The sequence below is a fragment of the Astatotilapia calliptera genome, chromosome 17, assembly GCF_900246225.1.
Source record: "Astatotilapia calliptera chromosome 17, fAstCal1.2, whole genome shotgun sequence".
Taxonomy (NCBI): Eukaryota; Metazoa; Chordata; class Actinopteri; order Cichliformes; family Cichlidae; genus Astatotilapia; species Astatotilapia calliptera.
In genome coordinates, this window is record NC_039318.1 from 37,108,466 (window position 1) to 37,131,024 (window position 22,559).

The 22,559-nt window shown below is 41.2% G+C and overlaps 1 protein-coding gene across 2 annotated transcripts; it reads right to left on the bottom strand.

The window, feature by feature from the left end:
- Window positions 1-11,250: 11,250 nt before the first annotated feature.
- On the bottom strand, window positions 11,251-21,264 carry LOC113009416 (uncharacterized). 2 transcript variants are annotated; one of them, XM_026147693.1, is made up of 11 exons: window positions 21,144-21,264; window positions 17,314-19,020; window positions 16,870-16,899; window positions 16,654-16,759; window positions 15,887-16,034; window positions 15,730-15,777; window positions 15,545-15,622; window positions 14,072-14,209; window positions 13,180-13,263; window positions 12,877-12,927; window positions 11,251-12,707 (listed from the first exon to the last, which is right to left on the bottom strand). In XM_026147693.1, exons 2-11 carry the CDS (start codon window positions 18,773-18,775, stop codon window positions 12,597-12,599), a joined length of 2,256 nt encoding a protein of 751 aa, XP_026003478.1. In that variant the 5' UTR covers window positions 18,776-19,020; window positions 21,144-21,264; the 3' UTR covers window positions 11,251-12,596. The 2 variants fall into 2 exon arrangements, with proteins under 2 accessions (XP_026003478.1, XP_026003479.1); XM_026147694.1 differs by lacking the exon at window positions 16,870-16,899.
- Window positions 21,265-22,559: the final 1,295 nt, after the last annotated feature.

The window sequence follows — 22,559 nt, forward strand, 5'->3', positions numbered from 1 at the left end:
GTGGTCTGAAAGGAACGTTGTCTCGTTTCACTGTGCACTGTAGCACTGCACATGGTTGGAATGTCAATAAAGCTGCTTGCCTTATAGAAGTTTGCACTCTCAGCGTGATCCTTGTTTTATATCAAACAGCTGTTTTAAATGTTCATTGCAATGAATGTGGCAGGTGTAGTCTGCTCTGAGCGTGTTGAGAGAATAGCTAACAGCTCATGTTTGTGCAGTTTGTTTCTTACAAGCTATGTGAATGAAATAAAGTAGCTTTCAGTTTCTTTAATGACACAAAATGTAATGCAAATAGATAAATAACATTAGAGTCTTGTAGCATAGAGGCTTTTTGTATATAAGACAATGGCTACAAAAGTAATGTATATTGATAGTTTCAGGATTTTATTTTATTTTATTTTTTTATTTTTGTCAACATATTATTTACATGAAATTGTGGGATCTTTTTTGACTGTAATTTAAAAAACAATCAAGCAAATGCAGTAAGACCTACGAGGCCGATGGGTCTCTTATAAATCTCATAATGAACCACATTCTGCTTTTCAACTCCAACACAACAGCTGTTTTTCTGAAGCTGCCTCTTTCTCCTCTCCGACATGTCGCATTAACATCTGTGTCAGTAAAATATGTTCCTACAATTTCCTCAGGTTGATTGACAGTGCTCTGATGAATGAGTGTTCAGAGAGCAATCGTTGTGAACTCAAACACTGCATAAACAGCATTTACAGCACAGCCTGGGAGTGTCGACCTATGACAACGGATGGAAAAAAAAGGCACTTTGTCCATACAAGGAGGCTGGAAATTAATAAGTTCTCCTTTCCTTTTCAGCCTCTTGCATTTAGTCACTAGGATGATGAAATTGTTAAAAAAATATCCAGGCTGATGATATGAAAATGTAAAGGTTAATTTTAGCTGGTTTTAGAGAAAAGTGTGAATTTTGCAGATTTGTTTTTAGATGTATTTGCCATCTGAAGTTCCTGCAACTCGTCTGAATGAATAATATCCCAAATGATAAACGTACAGTAAAAAGAGAACATTGCATTAAAATGGGTAAGCCGCACCTGCTGAGAAGAGTCTGTTTTAGTAATGAATGAAAGCTTAGGTAGGATATTGACATTGGACATGAAGGACATTGTCATGGCAATAAGGAAAGGTGGTTATTTTCAGCTCTCATGAGACAGGAAGACGAAGGAGTTACAGTAAAGTAAACATAAGTGTACTGTACGTGTGCGGCTGTGTTTGTGGGGAGGCGTCTGTTCTACATCCAAGTCAACAACAGCAGCCTGTGGGGTTAAAAACGTGACCTTTAACATGATCTGTGTGACTATCCATGTCTTCCAATTTCCCTGCTGTTTCAAACCTCAAACGAGGTCTAATTCTATCGAGTAATGTCTAAAATAAACACTTAACAGAGCTAAGACTGCTTTCTGTTTATGTCACACTAAACGTTGCACCCATCTACACTAGCTAGGAACATTTATAAACTTATCTACCATCACAAATTTAAAATCCCATGTCACTGTTGTTCAAAGCATAATTTACCCCACTGAGATCATAAGCTGACCAAACGAGGAAGCTCTTTACCGTGCATGGAGGGTTTCACCCAAAATCCAGCACCCTGAGACAGCAAACAGCCATGTACATCAGGAAGATGGCTGCAATTAACTACATGCTTAATGAATACTTCAGACAGCAGAAACCTGAGAAAGGAGAGGAGCAGGGAGAAGAACCATCATGGAAGGAGATGAAGTGGCAACATCCAGAAGTCCAAAGCTGGACTGAAAGACACCACAGATGCACTAATCATGGCAGCACAGGAACAAGCTCTGAGCACAAGATCCACAGAGGCTGGGGTCCATCACACCAGGTAGGACCCCAGGTACAGGCTGTGTAAAGATGCCCCCGAGACAATCCAGCACATAACACTTGTAGTGGATGATGTGTGTGCAGCTACCAGCCGAGAGCTGCAGCAGCGGAATGAATAAAGATGTCTCAAAACTGTGATCTGGACCCGCTGTGTCTCATTCACACCACACAACTATTCAGAGGAGACTGTGTGAATCAGGCCTTTATGGTCAAACAGCTGCTAAGAAACCACGACTAAGGAAAAGCAACAAGCAAAAGAGATTTGTTTGGGCCAAGAAACACAAAGAATACACATTAGACCAGTGGAAATCTGTGCTTTGGTCTGATGACTCCAAATTTGAGATCTTTGGCTCCACCTGCCGTGTCTTTGTGCGACACAGAAAAGGTGAAAGGATGCATGGTTCCCACTGTGAAGCACGGAGGAGGAGGAGTGTCCTGTTGGAGATTGTTGAATCAATCCCCAACAGTGGTGACACTGTTGGGGATTGATTCAAAATTGAAAGACACATGAACCAGCAGGGCTACCACAGCATCCTGCAGCGACACGCCATCCCATCATTTATTTTTCAACAGGACAATGACCCCAAACACACCTCCAGGCTGTGTGAGGCCTATTTGACCAAGAAGGAGAGTGATGGAGTGGCCTGGCCTCCACAGTCACCTGACCTAAACCCAGTGGAGATGGTTTGGGATGAGATGAAGCGCAGAGTGAAGGCCAAAGGTCCAACAAGTGCTCAGTATCTCTGGGAACTCCTTCAAGACTGCTGGAAAACCATTTAAGGCGACGACCTCATGAAGCTCATCGAGAGGACGCCAAGAGTGAGCAAAGCAGTAATCACAGCAAAGGGCGTATATTTCAAAGAATCTGAAACTTAAAACATGTTCTCAGTTATTTCAAACTTTTTTATTTACTACATAATTCATTATGTGTTCATTCACAGTTTTGATGCCTTTCAGAGAGAATCTACGACGTAAATAGTCATGAAAATAAAAACAACATTAAACCCATTAACCATTAGCTGCAAACTTTTGACTGGTAGTGTGTGTATATATATAGATATATATCTGTATATATACCTATTGATTTGTCATGGTAAAAATAAAAGCTAGTCTGCTACCAAATTAGCTGATTTCAGTGTTTATGTTATTCTGGGGGGAAAAGCACGCTGCATCAATCTTGTGTCTCTGGTGGTCAGACCAGACACCATTATGCTATAATGGTAGTGTTATTGGAGGAGGGGATGATGAGGAAGATTAAGATGACCATCTGTTGCCTGACAGTCAGCTCAGATCAGCATGTGGATGTACTGACTGCTACGAAGCTTATGCTGAAATGACTAGAAATGGGAGCTAAATGTGTAAAGAAAAAAAGTGTGTATAGATAGATAGATAGATAGATAGATAGATAGATAGATAGATAGATAGATAGATAGATAGATAGATAGATAGATAGATAGATAGATAGATAGATAGATAGATAGATAGATAGATAGATAGATAGATAGATAGATAGATAGATAGATAGATAGATAGATAGATGATACTGTATGTACCAGCAAAATACTGTGAGGCAGCCAACAGGGAGGCTGGGTTTGCATAAAAACGATCTAATCCTCACTCACCGACTGAATAGAAGAAATGAATTATTGAATAACTGAATGAATCAGCGTATTGCTGAGTTAACCTTGAGGTCTCTTACTTTTTTCAAAGGTCTTTAGAAAAGCAATCATTGCTTTACTTTGATTAGAGCAAAAAGATCTTAATTTTAAGACTAACAGCTACAACGTTAACATAATACATACAAAATGTCTGGTACACAAACTTCTCATTAAAATAAATTCTGATTTCTTGAGCTATAACTACACAAAGCTGGACTTGTGGCATGTTTAACTTAAAGTCACTATATTGTACAATATTCATGTTTAATACATCAGTTTTGTGGGCGTTTTATTTTGCTCCATTTCACTAATCATAAATTAAGCAAAGTGGACTTTAACAAGTATCTGCATGTGCTTCCAAGTCTGACCTCATTTGTCATTCACATTTTATATAACTACTCCCAAAGTCTTTAATTCATGTTTAGCTTTTGACCTGATATGAGTGATTACTGCATACTTCCTGCCCCATTCAGCGCCTCATGCCAATCTGTCGTCTCTTAATCCAGCTCCTTTACTTCTTTCTATATCCATCTTTGTCTTTTTAAGACCCAAACTCTTCTTCCGATTCTCAGCTTAATCCTCAGTTTTGATTTCCATCTCAGTCGCTGCACAGTTAATCCCTCTTTTCATGCCCCTTCATTCCTCCCGCTCTTTAGGTCAACCTGCTTCTTCTACAAATCCAGTTAGGAAAAAGTTTGAACTCTGTGTCAAAATGAGAATAAAAATCCCCAAAGTGCAACAATTTGCAAACCTCATACAGCCACATTTTATTCACAGAAGAACATAATAAACATATCAAATAGAAAATGAGAAAATGTACCACTTAGGGAAAGATTTTAGCTTATTTGAGTTTCATGACAGCAACACCACGGCGTAGCATTCCCTCTTCTTCAAACAGCTGTCCAGAAACGTCCGGTAACCATGGAGACCAGCTTCTGGACTTTTGTGATGTTGCTCCATTGTTGTCTGATAGACGATTCTAACTGCTCAACATTCCTGGGTCTTCTTTGATGTAACATCTGGAGTGCAAGCAAGTCACCTAAGCACCCACACTCTTCTACTATGAAGCTGTGCTGTTGTACTAGATGCAGAATGCAGTTTAACATTGTCTCACTAAAGTGTGCGAGAGCTTCGCTTGAAAAGAAATAGTCTGTATGGTAGTACATGTTGCTCTATACCACAGGTGTCCAACTCCAGGCCTCGAGGGCCGGAGTCCTGCAGGTTTTAGACGTGTGCTTGATCCAACACAGCTGATTTAAACGGCTAAATGACCTCCTCAACATGTCCTGAAGTTCTCCAGAGGCCTGGGAATGAACTAATCGTGTGATTCAGGTGTGTTGACCCAGGGTGAGATCTAAAACCTGCAGGACACCCGCCCTCGAGGCCTGGAGTTGCCCACCCCTGCTCTATACCTTTCAGCAATGATGGTACACTAAAGCACCTGCATGCTATCAGAGATGCAGGTTTTGAACTGAGAGCCGATAACAAAGGACACAGTTTCACTCCTCTTTAGTCTGGAGGACAAATTTCACATTTTTATTCTGACCACAGCAGTTTTCATTTTTAAATTCTGGCCTAAAGTTTTCTGGCTCTTGTTCACAGATATCTTCATCCTAGCAGAGCTTTAACCTACATTTGTGGATGACACAGTGAACTGTGTTCACAGACTGAGATTGGAAGTGATCCCAAACCCAGGCGCTGATTTCCACGTGATGACAGAACCGTGACTCTTTGAAATGCATCCTTAGGCCCCCTCATAAGGAGCCGATTGATGCATCAAGAAATGTTATGTTGACAAATATTATTCTGCAATTTGTAAACGTAGTTGTGAACCCCCGTCCATCTTTACTTCTGAGAAAATCATACACTTGTTATACCTAATCTTGTTATTGATTAACCCAATTATCTGCAACCTTTCCCTCCAGCTCTTTCCTTATAGTACTACTAACTTTTCCAGCTTTTTGTTGCCCGTCTCAACTTTCTGAGATTTGTTAATTCCATCAAAGTCAAAGTGTTTGTGGTATACTGACCACTCTAAATGTCCTGCAGAGCCACTGACTCTACAAACTGGCCCAGATTTGACTAATCAGTTTACAGGTGTACAGTTTGAACATGATGCTTGTGTCAAACTAAGTAGGTCGTTCCAATCAAATAAGGATCTATTTTTGGTGCATATAAAAGTTGCTGTTGCAGAAAAAAAGGCAAACCTGAAATATACAAAACTCCTTTGTAATGGTAACATAATCTCACTGGATAGTTTTTACTTCAAAGAAGCTTCCCAGTGATCTGAATAGTTTTTATCTCACAGTTAATGCTTCTATAATACTCATTTCTAGAGATGAATAACCGGTGTGGCTTTTTCAGATTTGCTCCTGTAAATGGTGCGAACTGTAGCGAGCTGTACCGCTCTAAGGTCAAAACTTGAGCTTATGAAAGGTCAGGGTTATATCGTTTTATCAGTTGGTTACTTGCTGACATGAGCTCAGAGACAGTTGTTGAGTGCGTTTATGCATTTCAACCTGGGACAGACAATACCGAGGATGTAACTGTCCTCAAAAGAAAAGGTCCAAAAACTTCTTGTTTGTTACACACTGGTCATATTCAAGGAGCTGCAGCCGAGACGGTTGGATGATATTTGAACATGCTGGCGTTTTAATTCAGCATTTAAAGTTCCCTCCATGCTGCTGGATGTTGCTGTTTATGGAGTTTTTCTGTTATAAAAAGACTCTGTTGTTAAATGCTTTAACAATTCAGCCCAAACCATCAATGAATGTTTGAATGTAAAATCTGATCAGTCTATTTTTATTAATGGGCTGTGTGACCGAGGCCTTTAAGGTAGCACTTATTAAATCATTACTATCATTTGACTCAGCTGACTTAAAGAACTTTAAGAGGCAGTTTGGATTGCTACCTTAAATGATACTAAATTACCAGGACTCAATGATGATTTAGATCTTTCGCCATTTCTCTGATTGAGCAATTTTTTTATATGTTGTGCAGTTGTCATATTGGTATTGGGATATATTTATTTATTTATTATATGCTGCCTTAAATAGGAGCAATGACCTGCTGTTTGTTTGTGTGTTTTTCATGAATGTAACTGTCCATTGTTCTATATTTATTAGGGCTGTCATGTTAACGTGTCACAATTAACGCAATTAAAGGTTTTTTTGTTTTTTTAATGAGAGACATTAGTTTACAATGACAATACAATCTGTTCCCCTCACATATTTGTTAGTTTTTCTTACATGAACAGATACAATAATACACACACACGCGCTTAAATAAAATTGAAAAAACAAACAAACAAAACAAAACCTAAGAAGAAACCCAAAACAAACACAAACAACAAACCCCAAAACACACACACACAAAAAAAAAAGGGGGGGGGGGTGATATTAATCAGCTGGTAGAGCCATTTAAAGTTTTTAGTGCAATCAACCCGTCTGGAGCGCAGGACGGACAAACTTTGGACAAACTAACCGAAATGAGTTGACAGAGGAATTTCTGGGATTTTGAGTCATTCTGCGCTGAAGATGGGTTGATTGTGTTAAAAATTGTAATTGTGTTAATCATGACATCGCCGCATTAACACGTTAATGTTGACAGCCCTAATATCTATATATTATATATTTTTTGACGGTTTGTTTGTTTTTTAGGTATAGCATTGATGTATTATTATTTTTGCCTATATACATAATTTGAAGAATTAAGTACTATCGGTAATCATCTCCCTTTATTTAGTTATTTATTTATTTGTTTAGATAAATAACAGCAAACCTTTTCAACAACATAATTAGATTCAGTGTTAGTTATTGGTAGAGTCTTTGTGTGTTAACACACAGCACATCACAGCAATTACAGGAAATGGTGAATACGTCTCATTTCAGTAAGCTGATGGAGTGTCTCTACCTGCCTCCCTTCTCATTAAATCCTTTGAAAGGACATTATTTGTGGTAATGAGCAAAGCTGCTGCAAAAATACAGTTTGCAGTTTAATTTTGCCCAAAACAAAGAAGAAACATTTCAGGGGTTTTTCTTCAAAGTATTAAATGTTTTAATGTGGTACGACTCCCTCCATTTGGTACTTTACTCATACTGTAACTAATACGCTTTTATAGCCTCGGAGGGTCAACAGCAAGTCTGAATAATCTCCTGATGTTGGGGTTTATCTCTCAGGAGTGCCTTTGACCCTCATCTGTTATTTATTCCAGTTATATCTTAGCTTCATTGTCCTATTTGTGGGATGCTTTTATGAGTATTTTAAGCTCTGGCAGCCAACCAAATTTCCCTCCAGAGAGCAGAGCTGAAGTTGAAGTTAGGGGCTCCAGACAGAATGGCATCAAAACATAAATAAATAAATAAAAAAGAGAGAATGTGGCTGCATTTAAAAGGCCATCAGAGACCAGTGGACTATCTGGAGAAAAACAGGACCAAGCTCAGCTGCGAGATGAAATCAGTCAACATTTTCCAAACTCTCACCAAAGGGAGAGCAGCTTTCTCTGACCTCTTATTGGGTCGTGCTGTTAGCTGTAGTTTCCCCACATTAGTGAGAGAAAGCAGTGCTTAGTAGCACTCAACCTGCCTGTGCAGAGCTGAATTACATTTAATGGGAGAGGAAGATGCAGACAGCCTCACCTTCTACTGTACACAGACGCTGTCCTACATCACCACATACCAAGTCGGAATAAAAAAACAAACTTAAGGCAAGTTGGTATATAGACATATTTTTATATGCATATAGGCAGTGGGCTCTGAAATATTTCAGCTCCTGGATGGATTTCTTTGAAAACACCATCACAAATCCCTCTGTTTGTTCAGGCAGTGGACATCCCAACGAGGACAGAATGCACAATGCTCCAAACCTCTGCAGCTCTCAGTTAGCATGTAAAATGCTGTACACAACAGTACAGTTAGAAAAAGACTGAACAAGTGTGGCTTGTTTGCAAAGCTTAGCGGTAAAACCCTCTTCTGTCTAAAAAGAACTTGGCAGCAACGAATCACAAGACTTCTGGAACAATGTCCTTGGGGTGGACAATGCTGAAGTTGAGCACCACGTCTGGAGAAAACCAAACAGGATATCAGCACAAACACTTCATCGTACCTGCTGTCACTGAGTTTGACCATAAACTCCTCTTTGTACCGAAGTATTCTCAGTCCAGGCCTCACCTTTTCACTCACTGTGTGTTAACAGACCTCTCTGCACTGATTCATACTTCTTATTAATCTCTGTCTCTCTTCCACAGCATGTCTTTATCCTGTCTTCCTTCTCTCTTCTCAACCAATCACAGCAGATGGCCCCGCCCCTCCCTGAGCCTGGTTCTGTCAGAGGTTTCTTCCTGTTAAAAGGGAGTTTTTCCTTCCCACTGTGGCCAAAGTGCTGCTCATAGGGGGTCATATGATTGTTGGGCTTTTCTCTGTATGTATTATTGTAGGATCTACCTTACATTTTAAAGCATGTTGAAGCGACTGTTGTTGTGAGTTGGGGCTGTATAAATAAATGGCCTGCATTTGTATAGCACTTTACACTACATTCAGTCCTTCACACACTGGTGATGGCAAGCTACAGCTGCCCTGGGGCGCACTGACAGAGGCGACGCCCTCTGACCACCACCAGTAGGCAAACATGGAGTTAGTATCTCGCCCAAGGATATTTGGCATGCAGCCGGGAGGCAGCCTGGGATCGAACCACCGACCTTCTGATTAGTGGCTGACCTGCTCTGCCACCTGCCACCCCATAAATAAAACTGAATTGAACTGAACTCAACTGAAATGCTGAAGCAGGACCTCAAGAGATCTGTGCATAAACAAAGGGCCTCAAAGCTCAATAAACTGAAGCAACGTTATAAAGACAGGTGGTCCAAAACTCCTCGCCAACATTATGAGAGACTGATAAGCTGTACAGGCTATTGTTGCTAAAGGTGGCTCTACAATTTAAATTATGTTAGGATGGGAAGTTTGTTTCTTTTTCCCACCTGTAGGTCTGGACTCAGTCTGGTTAACAGTTACATTAGCACCGTTATTGCTTTAAACCTGTAATGTGTAACATGGTTAATCACGGGGTGGCTGTAGCTCAGGTGGCAGAGCAGGTCAGCCACTAATCAGAAGATCGGTGGTTCGATCGCAGGCTGCATCCTGGCTGCATGCCAAATATCCTTGGGCAAGACACTAACCCCATGTTTGCCTACTGGTGGTGGTCAGAGGGCCCGGTGGCGCCAGTGTCCGGCAGCCTCGCCTCTGTCGGTGCGCCCCAGGGCAGCTGTGGCTACAATGTAGCTGCCATCACCAGTGTGTGAATGGGTGGATGACTGGATGTAGTGTAAAGCGCTTTGGGGTCCTATGGACTAGAAAAGCGCTATACAAATACAGGCCATTTACTAAATACCACATGTTAGCTGGATGTTGTCTTTGCTGACTAAGATTCGCTAGGTTTCTTCTTCAGTAAAGTTCACAATGGCTGTCTGGTCAGTTGGTGAAGAGGGGATATATTTTTTAAATGTCTAAATTATTGGGAATAAATAATTCCACTATGATGGTCATTATCTAGTAGAAACAACTGCAAGTAACGCTGTTCTTACAGACTCTCAAAGAAGGCGTGAAATTATTTCTTTAGAGGTAATGTGCTTTTCCAGAGAAGACAGTTTAAATAAGTTTAACAGTTAATCATACTTCTTATGAATTCAGTTCCTTTGGTTACTGTTTGAACAGTGAATACAAATAGTTATTTGATTCATTTATTCATGTGTGTGTGTGTGTGTGTGTGTATACATACAGTGTCTCAAATTAATGTGTCATCTAATTACAGAGTTTCAAAATAGCTTACAGCAAAGACAGAATCAATTTAAAAACTCTGTGTATGGTGGAAAAGATGGATGTTTCAGATGAGCTCTGTGATGGTGATGTTGGGGAAATTTTAATGGAACAAGAATGAAAAAGGCTGACTGAGACTTTTAGTAACTCCCATGATGACAATACTGTTGAAGAGTGAACCCCCACCCACCCACCCACCCAAAAAACCCCAAAAGCCTAATAATCAAGTGCAAAGCAGTTAGCACAGCACTGAAAATCTGAACAAGGCTCGTGTAACTGAGCTCGTGGGACAGGAGACAGAGAAGCACGACTGAAGAAATAAAAATCAAAAACCATGCACGAGTGCTCAAGTCCTTCCTTGAGCGCCACAGAGTAACACACTTTGTGTTAAATAACAACTGCTGATATAGAGCCCCCTCTTGTGGTAATCATCTAGAAATGCAGGAGCTCATCAGCACCTATAGCTTTCACAAATTCTTTAAATTAAGTTTCTGGTTTTTCCATCATCCACTTGTCTAAAATCTCTGACGACAGCAGAGGATTAGATGGTCAACTCTGTGAATTCACACACGACTGGCAGCACAAGGACAGATTTAACCTGAAGGTCGTCCACTTACTGAAAATATGGATCTAAAATGATAAGTTCACCGCACTTTGTCTTGAGTTTTAATGATATAACAAGTTCTCAGTCTTACTCCAACAGGAATGGCTGTTTATTTACCGTTTCTATATCTCGAGGACGTCAGCTGGAAGAGGAAATTTTACGAGGGTTTGTAAGATAAATGTCTTGCATACGTCTCTTCCCCCCCCCAAATCTTTTTAATTTATCTTTTTTTCATGCTTGTACGGTTTATTTATTTATTTATTAATGAGACCGGGGGCTTTTTTCTTGTAAATAAATCACAGGAAATCATGCAGCAGTGTTTCCAGCAGTATTGGCCTTTTAATAACAACAATAAAAACAGTCCAGAAACCACTGTGGTTCTTAGCCAGAGCTAGCACATACAGTAGTAGGCCAGAAAAAGGAACAATACAATCTGTAAATACACATAATTGAATATAACAACTAAATCCATGTCGAAAAAACGGTTGAATGAAAATAACTGAGGTCTACTTGTTTCTCTGTTCGAAAGCCGCTCTGTAACCACAACTTTCCTCATCTGTGTTAATGCATCCGTATGAAGCAGGGACACTAATGCTGGAGAATCCACCCTGGTCCTTAGATCAGCAGCTAGCAGGACAGCTCAACTGCAGATTTACTGAAAAGCATGAAAATCTGATGGGTTTAAACGATATCGTATGAAGACACGATTTATTTTTGCAAAAAATGTCTGGAAAAGTCCAGTTTGAAACTAACTTACCATAAGGTCATAGAAAAAACAGGGGTCAAACTAAAAAGATAACATGATTCAAAACCTGGAATTTCATTAAGGTATCAGCTGAGATAAAGTCTCAAAAACCTGAAACTTTACTCGAAAAAACAAAAACTAAACTCTCCCTGTTTCAAGCCATTAGCCCATGTGGTGCAAAGAAGAAAACATGGATGGTACATTCGGTTGAAATTCTAGACTTCGTTGGCCTCTAACCGTGCAAATATCTCGTCTAGTCCAAGAGAACGAAACCAGCTCCAACCTTCAAGTTTTAAGTGAACGTCTGGTCCACTGTCACTCATACGTTAGCTTTATTAACATGTCGTAGAACATGCACATGACTGCGAGTGTGACGCTGCTGGGGAGTCCAGCATAAAACAAATGGTTAAAACTGTCATTCAGTTTAAAATGGCCATCTAGCATTAAGGCCACTCCATGTAGGATTAAAGGTCCTTCCTATTGGTCCAGGCTGATGTAACACTTGTTTCTTCAGTCAACATTAAGTGTTCAGTCGCTTCTTTAAAGGGAGGGGTCTCGGAAAAAAAGCCTCTGAAGGTGGTAGCTGTAGAAAGCTGAAACAACCCTAAGTGTACAGGTCAGTAGGGGGCCACGTCAGTAGTTCTTGAAAATTTGCGAGTCTAAAAAACAAATCTACTGAGCTACAAGACTGTAATTGAACTCCAAAAGTGACCGAAAGTCCCAAAAGACAGCCGCTCAGCTTTCAGTCGGGCAGGCAGACGGGCAGTTAGGGCTCCCTGGAAAACAGATGGCCAGGTTGTGTTAGCTTATGTAACTGGCCGTCAGTGAAAAAGGCCATCTGACACACTCGGACAGACCATCACGTGTAACCAGGCGAGCAAGTCAGTGAGCGAAGGCGGCCGATAATCGGTCGTTCAGTCGTTGAGACGACGGTCGCACAGCTCCTTGTAGATTCTCTTGCGAATGCGAGGCATGTCGTCCTGGCTGAACAGCAGCGGCTGCTTCACGGAGAGGCGGCGGCAGTACTGGCAAACAGAAAGACGGACAGTGGTGAGGTTTTTCCTCTGTGTTATTCGCCCTCCAGTGAGGGCCAACAAATCAAATTTGTGTAGAAACCCAAGGCAGGAGAAACACTCTATATCTATTTTATTTGCTTTTCTGCCAGGGAGCCGTGAAAGAGATGCATAATCTCACCTCAAGGACGAATACCCCACAGTCGCTGTCGTTTTTCTGCTGAGGAATACCCTGAGGAATAAATCACAGTCAACACTACAGCTGCAGCTTTTGGGCTGAACTGTTTGCATATATTTCAGCTTTATTTACATGCATGCCACTTTATAATTTGACTTAGGACATACAAAGTGAAAGATTTACGTACAAAAAAAATAAGCAAACTTCAACTTTCCTGAACTACTCTGGGCAAAATAAATAATCTTCCCTGTTTTAAAGGAGCAAAGGTAAGTGGGTGTGTGTTTACACAGGTCTGGGATCAGTTACCTTGATTATAGTAATCTTCCAGCCTTTCTGGAAAGCTGTCTGTTTCTTCTCTCTTGCTTCAGACTGAAGGTACTTCATAATGTTCTGATGGGAGGTCACACAGACAGAACCGCTACAGTGATTACGGTGCAGAGATGTAGCATTACAGCACAAGCATGTATTTTAGTACATCTAAAATTCTGCGAGACAGCAAGGTCGGAAACTACATTTATGTAAATGTTCAGGGAACAGAAGATGCTGTGGATTACACAGGTCTGCAACCAAAAAGCTGCATAGGATTTTTTGACAGTTTCTTATAGACGTTTACTCACTGAAGCCGGGAAAAATATTGGGAATACATGGGAACATGGGAATAGAGCAGCTGCAGAGAATTCAGCATTAATGAATCAATGGTACAGAAGAGGAGGAAGCAAGAAGAATGAGATGAGTAAAATTTGATTCATCTGACTGTTTTGTTTCACTTAATGTGCCTTATAATCCTGTGTGCCTTAGGGCCCGAAAAAATACGGTATCCAATGATGATTTCTTACATTAATTCAATATTTCTAAGAGCCAGACTCAAGAGAAATACACACAGAAAATGTGAGGAATAGAGGGGGGTCAGTAGGAGGGGGAGGGGACAGTGTGTTTGGCAAAAGGAGCTCAGATGATCGTGTCCACAAAGCAAAAGTTAAGGAAATTATGCCTAGTTAATTGTAATAAAATATGGATTCTTTTTCCATCACTGTTGTGCTTTTTCTTCTCTTCAATGTAGACTCCTCCTGTTTTTATTGAACCCAATAATTTATTTGTCTAAGGAGCAGAAAAACTGGATTCCTGAGATTCCTGCCTCGTTCTCTGAAACTGAGAAAATACGACACAAAACAACATCAACATGCGCGGAGTTGCTCACATCTGTGGTGTGTCTGAACACGATGCCTTGGCTGTCATAGTAGCTGATGGTTTTGGTCGCCATGGTGACCGTGACGAGGGACCAGTGGATTTCTAAATGGATGGGAATTAGCAACAGCCACTTGGAGAACAAGTCGACCTGAAACGACCACACACAGAGTCAGAAAGGAGCGCACTACAGGTCAACAATCGTCAATTAACAATCAGCAATATAACAAACAAAACTCAAATTCTATGATGTAGTTACAGGTTTGAGAGTCAAATTTATCTGAATCACTGTCATTGTTTACATTTCCAATAATACACGAGGTGAAAGCAATCGTTCAAGCCACACATTTGTGTTTTTGTCACGCTGTGTTCTCTGAGGTTCTGGAGCATACTGGTTTGCACCTGACGTGCAAAAGATCCCAGTTGGATTCTGGGAGATGTGTGCCCAGCCTCGTTGTGTTGTTTATGATGGAGAAATGGTTCTGCAGCTTTTATATTTTTACATAACATTTACTCACTGATGCCAGTTAGATATTAAAAAGTAGTTAGGACAAGGACATAAAAATAAGAAAACCCCTCAGCAGAGATGGGCAGTAATGCGTTACTGTAATCCGATTACTTTTAACAAGTAAGGAGTAAAGTAAGGGATTACCATTTCAAAAAAGTAATTAGATTACTGTTACTTTCCTATAAGCACGCTGCATTACTAAACCATGATTCTGTTTATGAGCGTGTCTCATCACAGTGATGTAAGCACCCCCGGATCCCCCACTGACATGACCGCTGTGGACAAACCTCCACCCGCCCCACTCCTGCTAAACAGGTGACTATAGATTTAAGAGTGACAGGACTCAGTGCTGCTGAATCTGTGATTTTATTCATTTTTACTGTGTTTTACTTGCATCTATTTGAAAGAGTGTAAACACAAAACATTATTTTATCTTATGTGCTGGAATGTACAGAAAATAGGTTTAAATGTTAATGAAATTTCTTCCAGTCAGAGAATGGTGCATATAATTTAATTTTTGTTTGATGCATAAAGTTAAAAGATTAAAACTGATAAAAAAAAAAAAGAGGCTTTTTCCATTTGATTCAGTTTTATATGATGGATTGTGCAGAATAAATAGAATTGGGCTGAAAGGTCTATTTCTCTATTACATATTCAGGTTGTGTTTTTAAAAAGTAATAAAGTAACTAATTACTTTTAAAAATAAGTAATCAGTAGAGTAACTGGATTACTTTCTTGGAGAAGTAATCTGTAATTAGTAACTAATTACTAATTTTAAGTAACTTGACCAACACTGCTCCTCAGTTTCACTTTAAGAGTGCAGTGTTCCACCTTTTCTGGAAACCAGGCTGTGGTTTGTATTTAGATGATGGTTCTCAGCAGGAGCACACAGACGCCACAGAAACATTTCCAGTAACTGAACCTAGTTTTCTGCAGCTTCCAGTAAAAACTGATTCCAGTGAAGCCAAATGTCCTTACTTTCTTAGTCCATCTCTTCACGCCATCGTAACCTTTGGCCACAAGCTGCTTGTGGAAAAAGCTGTTGAAAAAATGAACCTAAGAAAAAGAAACAGTAACTTTTTTTTTGAATATCTAGATTCTCAAAAATAACCAGTGAATATTTTTTTAATCAAGCATAACCCTACAAACACACCCAGTCTTACCTTGTGCTCCGTAGCCTCCATAATGAGTTCTCCATACATGTTGATAATCTGACGAAAAGGTAACGTGATATCAGTACTGAAGGTGTAGCACAGTTACAGCATCACTAACATTTTAAAAAAATTAAATTAAATTAAAATACTGTATTCCTCTCTTTACCTGATCATTGAGCCAATTCTGTTCCTCCAGTGTGCCGAGGTCCTCCAGCCTTAGTGTGTGTTTATTATACATGACCATGAAGCCTGCAACAGGAGCAGAAGACAGCCCCGACTTGTACCGAGACATCTCCCTTTTGATGTCCAACCCACTAAAACAGACACACGGAGAGAAAGGAATGTTAATCGAACTTCTGTATATGAGGTTCATCTGTTTATTTTACCTTTAATGACAGTCTGAGAGAATAACGCTGAAAAAGACAACAGAAACTTCTAGAAGACGGATGCTAACGTAAGCAGCTCTGCTTCCACACCGATTTGTCTAAATCCTGTTGGAGCAATAAAGCATTATTCAAACAGGGATGGTTTGCCATCAGCATGTTGAGTCTTGAGCCAGTCCTCATTTCTTTATATGAAAATGGACGCAGAGATTCATTGAAACATATGCCAACATCAATGGAAATATAGACAAATCCAGAGTTTGTACAGTTCTAACAAGCTTGTGAGTCAATATTTGGTAAAAGAAAGCAGAAGTAAGCAGTCAATGTCAAAACCTTTAGAAATCCTAGAAAACGTTTGTTCTAGACGTCTTTAAGAATAACAAGAAAGACTCCACGGAAGCAAAATATGAAGAAAGGAGGGTAACACCTCTCAACAACGCGTTTTAGTTTCCTCACTGCAGTTCAGATATTACTCCAACTGTCTCAAAAGTGCAGATTATCTACGTTAATAACAGTCAGGCAGGTGAAATCAAACTGAGTTTGTGCCGACCTGTTGCTGAGGTCACACTTGCTCTCCTTCTTCAGGTGTTCCCGGACATCAGATTCACTGAGAGGAATGAAACTGCCGTATTTTATATAGAAGCTCTCCAGAAACTCTAAAACAGAGGAAGTTGTCATGAAAGTGATTATGTGACCCAGTGTGTTTGCTTTTTAATCCAAGAAATCTCAAAATCTTTTTGACAGTCTTGCCTCCTGGTCAGTTTACCTGCAAGCCTCAGGTCAACAAAATGTTGTCCTAGAGGAATTTATGTTGTTTCAAAATTTTAAAAGAGAAAAAAAAAGAAACATATTGTTAAAAATGAACTTTGCTCATCCTTTTTGTTGAACAGAAAACTACCTAACCAAAAATTGACTATTATACCATCAATCAAATCAACACATGCATTTAGTTCTCCTTCTGGGAGCTAAGAAAATATGTCATGAATGATTAATCATGTATAAACATGAGCTCAGATCAAATGTGTGCACATTAACACTTACTGGACAAGGCCAGGAATGTTTTATGGATCTTTTATGACATAAAAAAAATGCTGATCCTCTCAGCAGTCGCTTCTTTGTGTGTAAAACATCATTTACCAAACGGAGAGGGTGATGAATATATTCATGCTCAGGCATGGGTTCGCACCGTGAACCCTAAACCACATCTTACCATGGATGGTATCAGTAAGCTGCTCCAGACTCTCTTGATGCTGCATCGTTCCATCTGTGTTTTCTGACCGATTCTCGTGCATCATTTCATCCATCTGGTCTTTCTCCCAGGTGCCAGGCTGACAATACAGTCTGTGGTCACTTAATGCCCAGCCATGTTGGATGCTGCTCACTGTAACAGGGCAGTAGTCTGGTGGAGGAACGGCAGCCGGACGAGAACTTTCCACCTCCATAGTTGTAGATCCACGGTTGTGGTCTGTTGGTGCTATAACATTTCCATTGGACAGCGCTACCAATAAAGCAACTCTGTCTGTTCCGTCGGGGACTTGATCCACCTGCATCTCAGAGTCAAGGTCCTGAGTTGTTCCTGATCTTGAAGCGGGGCCTGACTGCCATGAGATGGACAGCTGTATGTTTCCAGGTTCGGTCACTATCATGTTGTTTTCCTCTCCTTCTTCATCGGTGTCAGACAGGTCTACCGTGTCGCCGTTTCTAAGTGGACAATTAACTGAGCTGGGGTCATTCTGGTCCCCGTGGTGCATGTGTGCATCTTGAATTTCCCTCTGCACCACTGACGGAGCCAAGGCCTCGGTTTTAGAACAGACAGCAGCACCACCTGTTTCTCCCTTTTTAATTTCAGTGTTAACTTCCATATTCGATGCACTTGTGGCTTTCATCATTCCCCTTCCTTGACCTCTAACCACTAGTGACCCCCCGCCCACAGTACCTATCAATCGGACATCTGCGCTCTTGTAATCCCCGCCTCTTTTTTCTACTACATCAGACGCCGCGGAGCCGTCTATCAACACATCCTCCTTTTTATGCGCATCTGCTTTCTCCGGAATGACACAGTTCCTTAGGGATTCTTCCTGCAAGGGGACGGTGACAGCCTTGGCAACAGGCGTATGTGACTGAGTATTAGCCAGTGCAACAGGCATTTGCACCTTATCTTCATCATTTACCTCCCCCTTGGTCAAATCAAAGCTCTTGATATGCGTCAACTGGTCCACTTTCCCTTTAGGAGTGACCCCAGGGTCCCTGCCGGCCACCCTTCCTCTTCCTCTCCCCTTCCCTGTCCCCGAGGTTCTGACATTGTGCCCCGTGCTGTTGGGGCCACAACAGTCACAGGACTTTGGAGTCCTCTTCCTGCCCGATGTGCGGCCATTGACTGGGCCCGGAACAGGTGTTGGTGTCTGTGCAGAAGACCACACTGATTCCTGGCTTGACTTAGTACTTAATGCTTTGGCTGGAGTTACAACAGGCTGCTCTGTATCAGCAGGAGTGCCGGTCTGAGTCAGATCAGAGTTGGACGTAAGGCCTGCGGTGAGGAGTTTAGCAGGGGACTGGGTTTGGTCCTGATCTGTAGTACCTCCAGACGGAGGGACTAAAGGAGGTGCTGTAGTTAAATGAGGTGATGCTGACGGTGTTGTGTTCATTGGGGAAGCAGAGCCGCTGTGAACCATGACGTCCTCCTTTGGCTTCTTAACCCCATCCCAATACCCGCTCTCTGCTCTCCTGTCCTCGCTTCCCTTTTGGTTTGTTGGACCGGCAGTATAACGGCCTTTCTAGATGTTATGCGCTCGCTTCCCTTTAGGTGTTCTTCTAGCCAGTACATTTGCCATTGTTCTTAAGCTTTTCCAACCACGACAGCAGACATGAATGTGCAGGTTGGACACTTTTCTGCGTGTTATATTTCCGCCATGGTCTCCTAATTGGTAGAGAAGAAAAAAAAGGAGAGAGAAAAAGTCGGTTTGTTTTTGCTCTGCGAGGCTCAACTTCAACAAACACGTTTATGTCAGCAGCACAAACGCAGATAAAAGCAGGCCTACAATATAACAACAGGTGGGATTTCAACTGTGGCAAGGAAACCAAAACAATTTAAAAGATGCACACATCGCAGTGCACAGAAAATAAACCAGACATACAAGATGTGCATCAAATAAAATTTGCCCTAGCTTGTCTCACTAGTAGGAGTGTTCCTCGTGCTGTGCACACTGACTGTTTTAGGTCGGGGAGCAGCTGGAAGCTGCTTCTATCTCACCCCATCTTTAGTGTCACCTTCTGTCACACCAACCCTACTGCACGTCCTCCTTCACTACAGGAATCTGCACTGCGGTCTCTTTTCCTCCTGCACAGCAGCTCCATCTTTAACATCCTTTGCCGAGCGCATCCTCAATCCCTGCTTTACACATGTCCAAACCATCTCATCTTCCTGACGCTGAAAACTGCCAAATTAAGCTCAACAGAACTCACTAAATGATTAAGCTGGTCTCATGGGATACACCACGGGACTCTCCACCATCTTGTAAACCTTTCTTTTCACCCTTGCTACCATCCTTCTGCCAAAAATCACCCCTGACACTCAGCACCACCCACCCCGCCCTGTCTGCAGTCTCTTTTTCACCCATCTTTTGCAGTGTGGATTTCAGTGGCTGCTCGTGGGTATTTTAAGTCGCCCACCTTCACTCACACACGTGTATCCCTCCAATTCACAAACGTGGAGTGAATTGTTAATGATTAATTTCCAGGGACATGTAAACATCAACATGGTTGTCTTAAGATGACACAGGGCCATTTCTCTACCTGATACTTTACATTTAAAAAACAAAAACAAAAACAAACTTTGAACCTACAAAAAAAAAAAAGAGAAGAAAAATAGATAAGACCAGGCCACAAGTCAGTGTACTCTAGTTCTGGTCTCGGGCCTGAATAAATGGAGAGTGTTGCATCGAGAAGGGCATCCTGTGTAAAATCTTTCTAAAATCAAACATGCGGAACATCAAGGAGGAGATTTCTATACAGGATCGGTCAGGGCCTGGGTTAACAGCGACCGCTTCCCAGTGCTTGTAGAAACTGGGCTACTGTTGGCCGAAGACAAAGCAAGAGGGAAGGAGGAAGGCATGTTCAGAAAGGCAGGTGTGTAGGAGTGAAAGCAGGGCCTTTAAATGTAGGTACTATGACTAGTAATGGTTTTGACAGTGCAGAGAAGAAATGCTGGACATATTGGACAAAGGATGGAGCTGCCAGGAAGGAGGAAAAGGTTCATGGATGCAATGAATGAGAGGGGTGGTGTGACGGAGGAGGATGCTAGAAACAGGGTGAGATGCGGGCAGATGATCCCTTGCTATATTAAATTGAGGAGCCAAAAAGAAAACAAAAAAACCGAAAACAGGCACTTTGATTATTTGTCTGCTTGGTTACAAAGCATCTAAGTACGTCGCTGTTTGATTAACAGGTGGTTTGATGTTCCGACAGGATTCACTTGTTGTTACAGCGCGCCGTCACTTTTCCCCACAAATACTAAGCACATGACTAACACTGCATGCTACTGTCCTCTTAAAGTTAAGGCTGCCTTTTAAAGAGTACCATGTGGCTCGGGGAAACTCTGAGCGTGGTATGAATTAGCAACTACACAGGGAGAAATTGCTGTCGTTACAAATGGCTGGTAAAATTCACTTACGTTATCAAGTTAAATGAAAACTGCTCCGTTAGCTGCCCCAGTCTGACATTTGGGCTCCAACAAACGGAGCAGGTCCGCGCATCATTCAGCAATATAACGCACCACCAAATTATTTAACGGGTGGCATAATATGACGTTGCACAAAGTTCTGCACAAGTTTGTCATTGCGCTCAAGCGAGCTAAGTTAGCTAGCTGCAGCCAAAGCACAGGCGAAAACACAAAGCAACGACTACACACATTTCCTCCATTTTCGAGAGGAAGTTGGGGGCGCAAAAAGACAAAGAACGAGCTGCGAGTCATTACTCGAAGTCTGCCGGATTTGATGAGCCAAACCACAGCAAGAAGCTACAAGAAACATATATCTACTATACCTTGTCAGTCAAACAACAAACGAGTTTTGTCTGGCCACGATTTGCACAAATAACAATCAAAGCTGTCGTCGCTCGTTGATTGCGTCACGGCTTCGGAGTGCGCTTCGGCTGTGTCCGGAAGCTGTCGCGAAGCATCCTTGAGATTTCAGGTTCTCTCTTCTTATTTCATTTCTACCACGATGTAAAAGACAAAAGCTTTATTTTATTTATTTAATTTGATCCCATTTGTTTTGTTTTTATTTTTATGTTTTATTTTTATTGTTCATGTTCAAAAACTTTACGTCCATAGTTTTTTTTTTAACTGGGGACATAAAGTCTGTCAACAAAGATTGTGGAAAAAAAGGGTAATGTTATAAAAGCTCCTGTTTTACATTTCATTGTTCGGTGTGTACACTTCACGCGTTCATACCCAGTGTTGGGTAAGTTACTTTGAAAACGTAATTAATTATAGTCAAGTTATATTTTTTACTGTAACAACCACAAACACGTTTATTGAATCATATTTCATAACTTTATATGCAAATATAAGTTGTCAGTTTTAAAATCCTATGCACAAGTTTTGCAAAGAACAAAGTTACTTGCAGCCGTTTGCCTTTTACCCTTTAGTATAACCGTTTCAAACTATTTACATAGCAATCGGGTGTTCTGCATTAGATAAGATGCCACACGGATTATTTGTTTGTTTTTATTTTTGGTCATAAGCAGAGTGCTTGCTGCGAAAAAACGCCGCGTATATCTTGTTTATCATGACTCTGGTTTTAAGTGGCCTATCGACACAATTTAAAAACTTGTATATGTCACCTTGTTGCTTCGTCATCTTGAAGTGGTCATGTAATTGTCTTACCACGACTACTTTATTCTTCCTCAGTCAAGCAGCAGCACTCATGCGATTGTTTTGCCCCCTTATCTCCAGGTGTTGTGCCAAAAAGTGATCGTTGGGCAGAAAGCTGTAGCGCCCAGATTACTTACAGCTACTTCCGTGCAACTGATATAAGATGCTGTAAGCTGAACACAGCTTCAACCGTCTGTTTGTTGAAAAATAGTAACGCGACCGCATTTTCTTGTTAGTAACGGTAACGGCCTTGTAAAGATAGGAATAGTAATTAGTGAGATTACGTTACTGAAAGAAGTAACGTCGTTAGTAACGCCGTTAGAAACGCCGGAGAAAGTGCTGCAACCAGATCAAACCAAAATCAAGCTCTCTGGCATCAACTATAGAAGAGATTATATGATTATAACACAAAGAAGAAGCATTGAGGGGCCATGTGCATGGGCGAGAACCTCCTTCCCTCAGCCAGAGGACTGAAGATGAGTCATGGATGGGTTTTCCATCATGACAATGGCCCAAAACGAGCACGGCAACAAAAGAGTTGTCAGGTAGCAGTCAATAAACACTACTGAGAGAGCTTCTGTAAA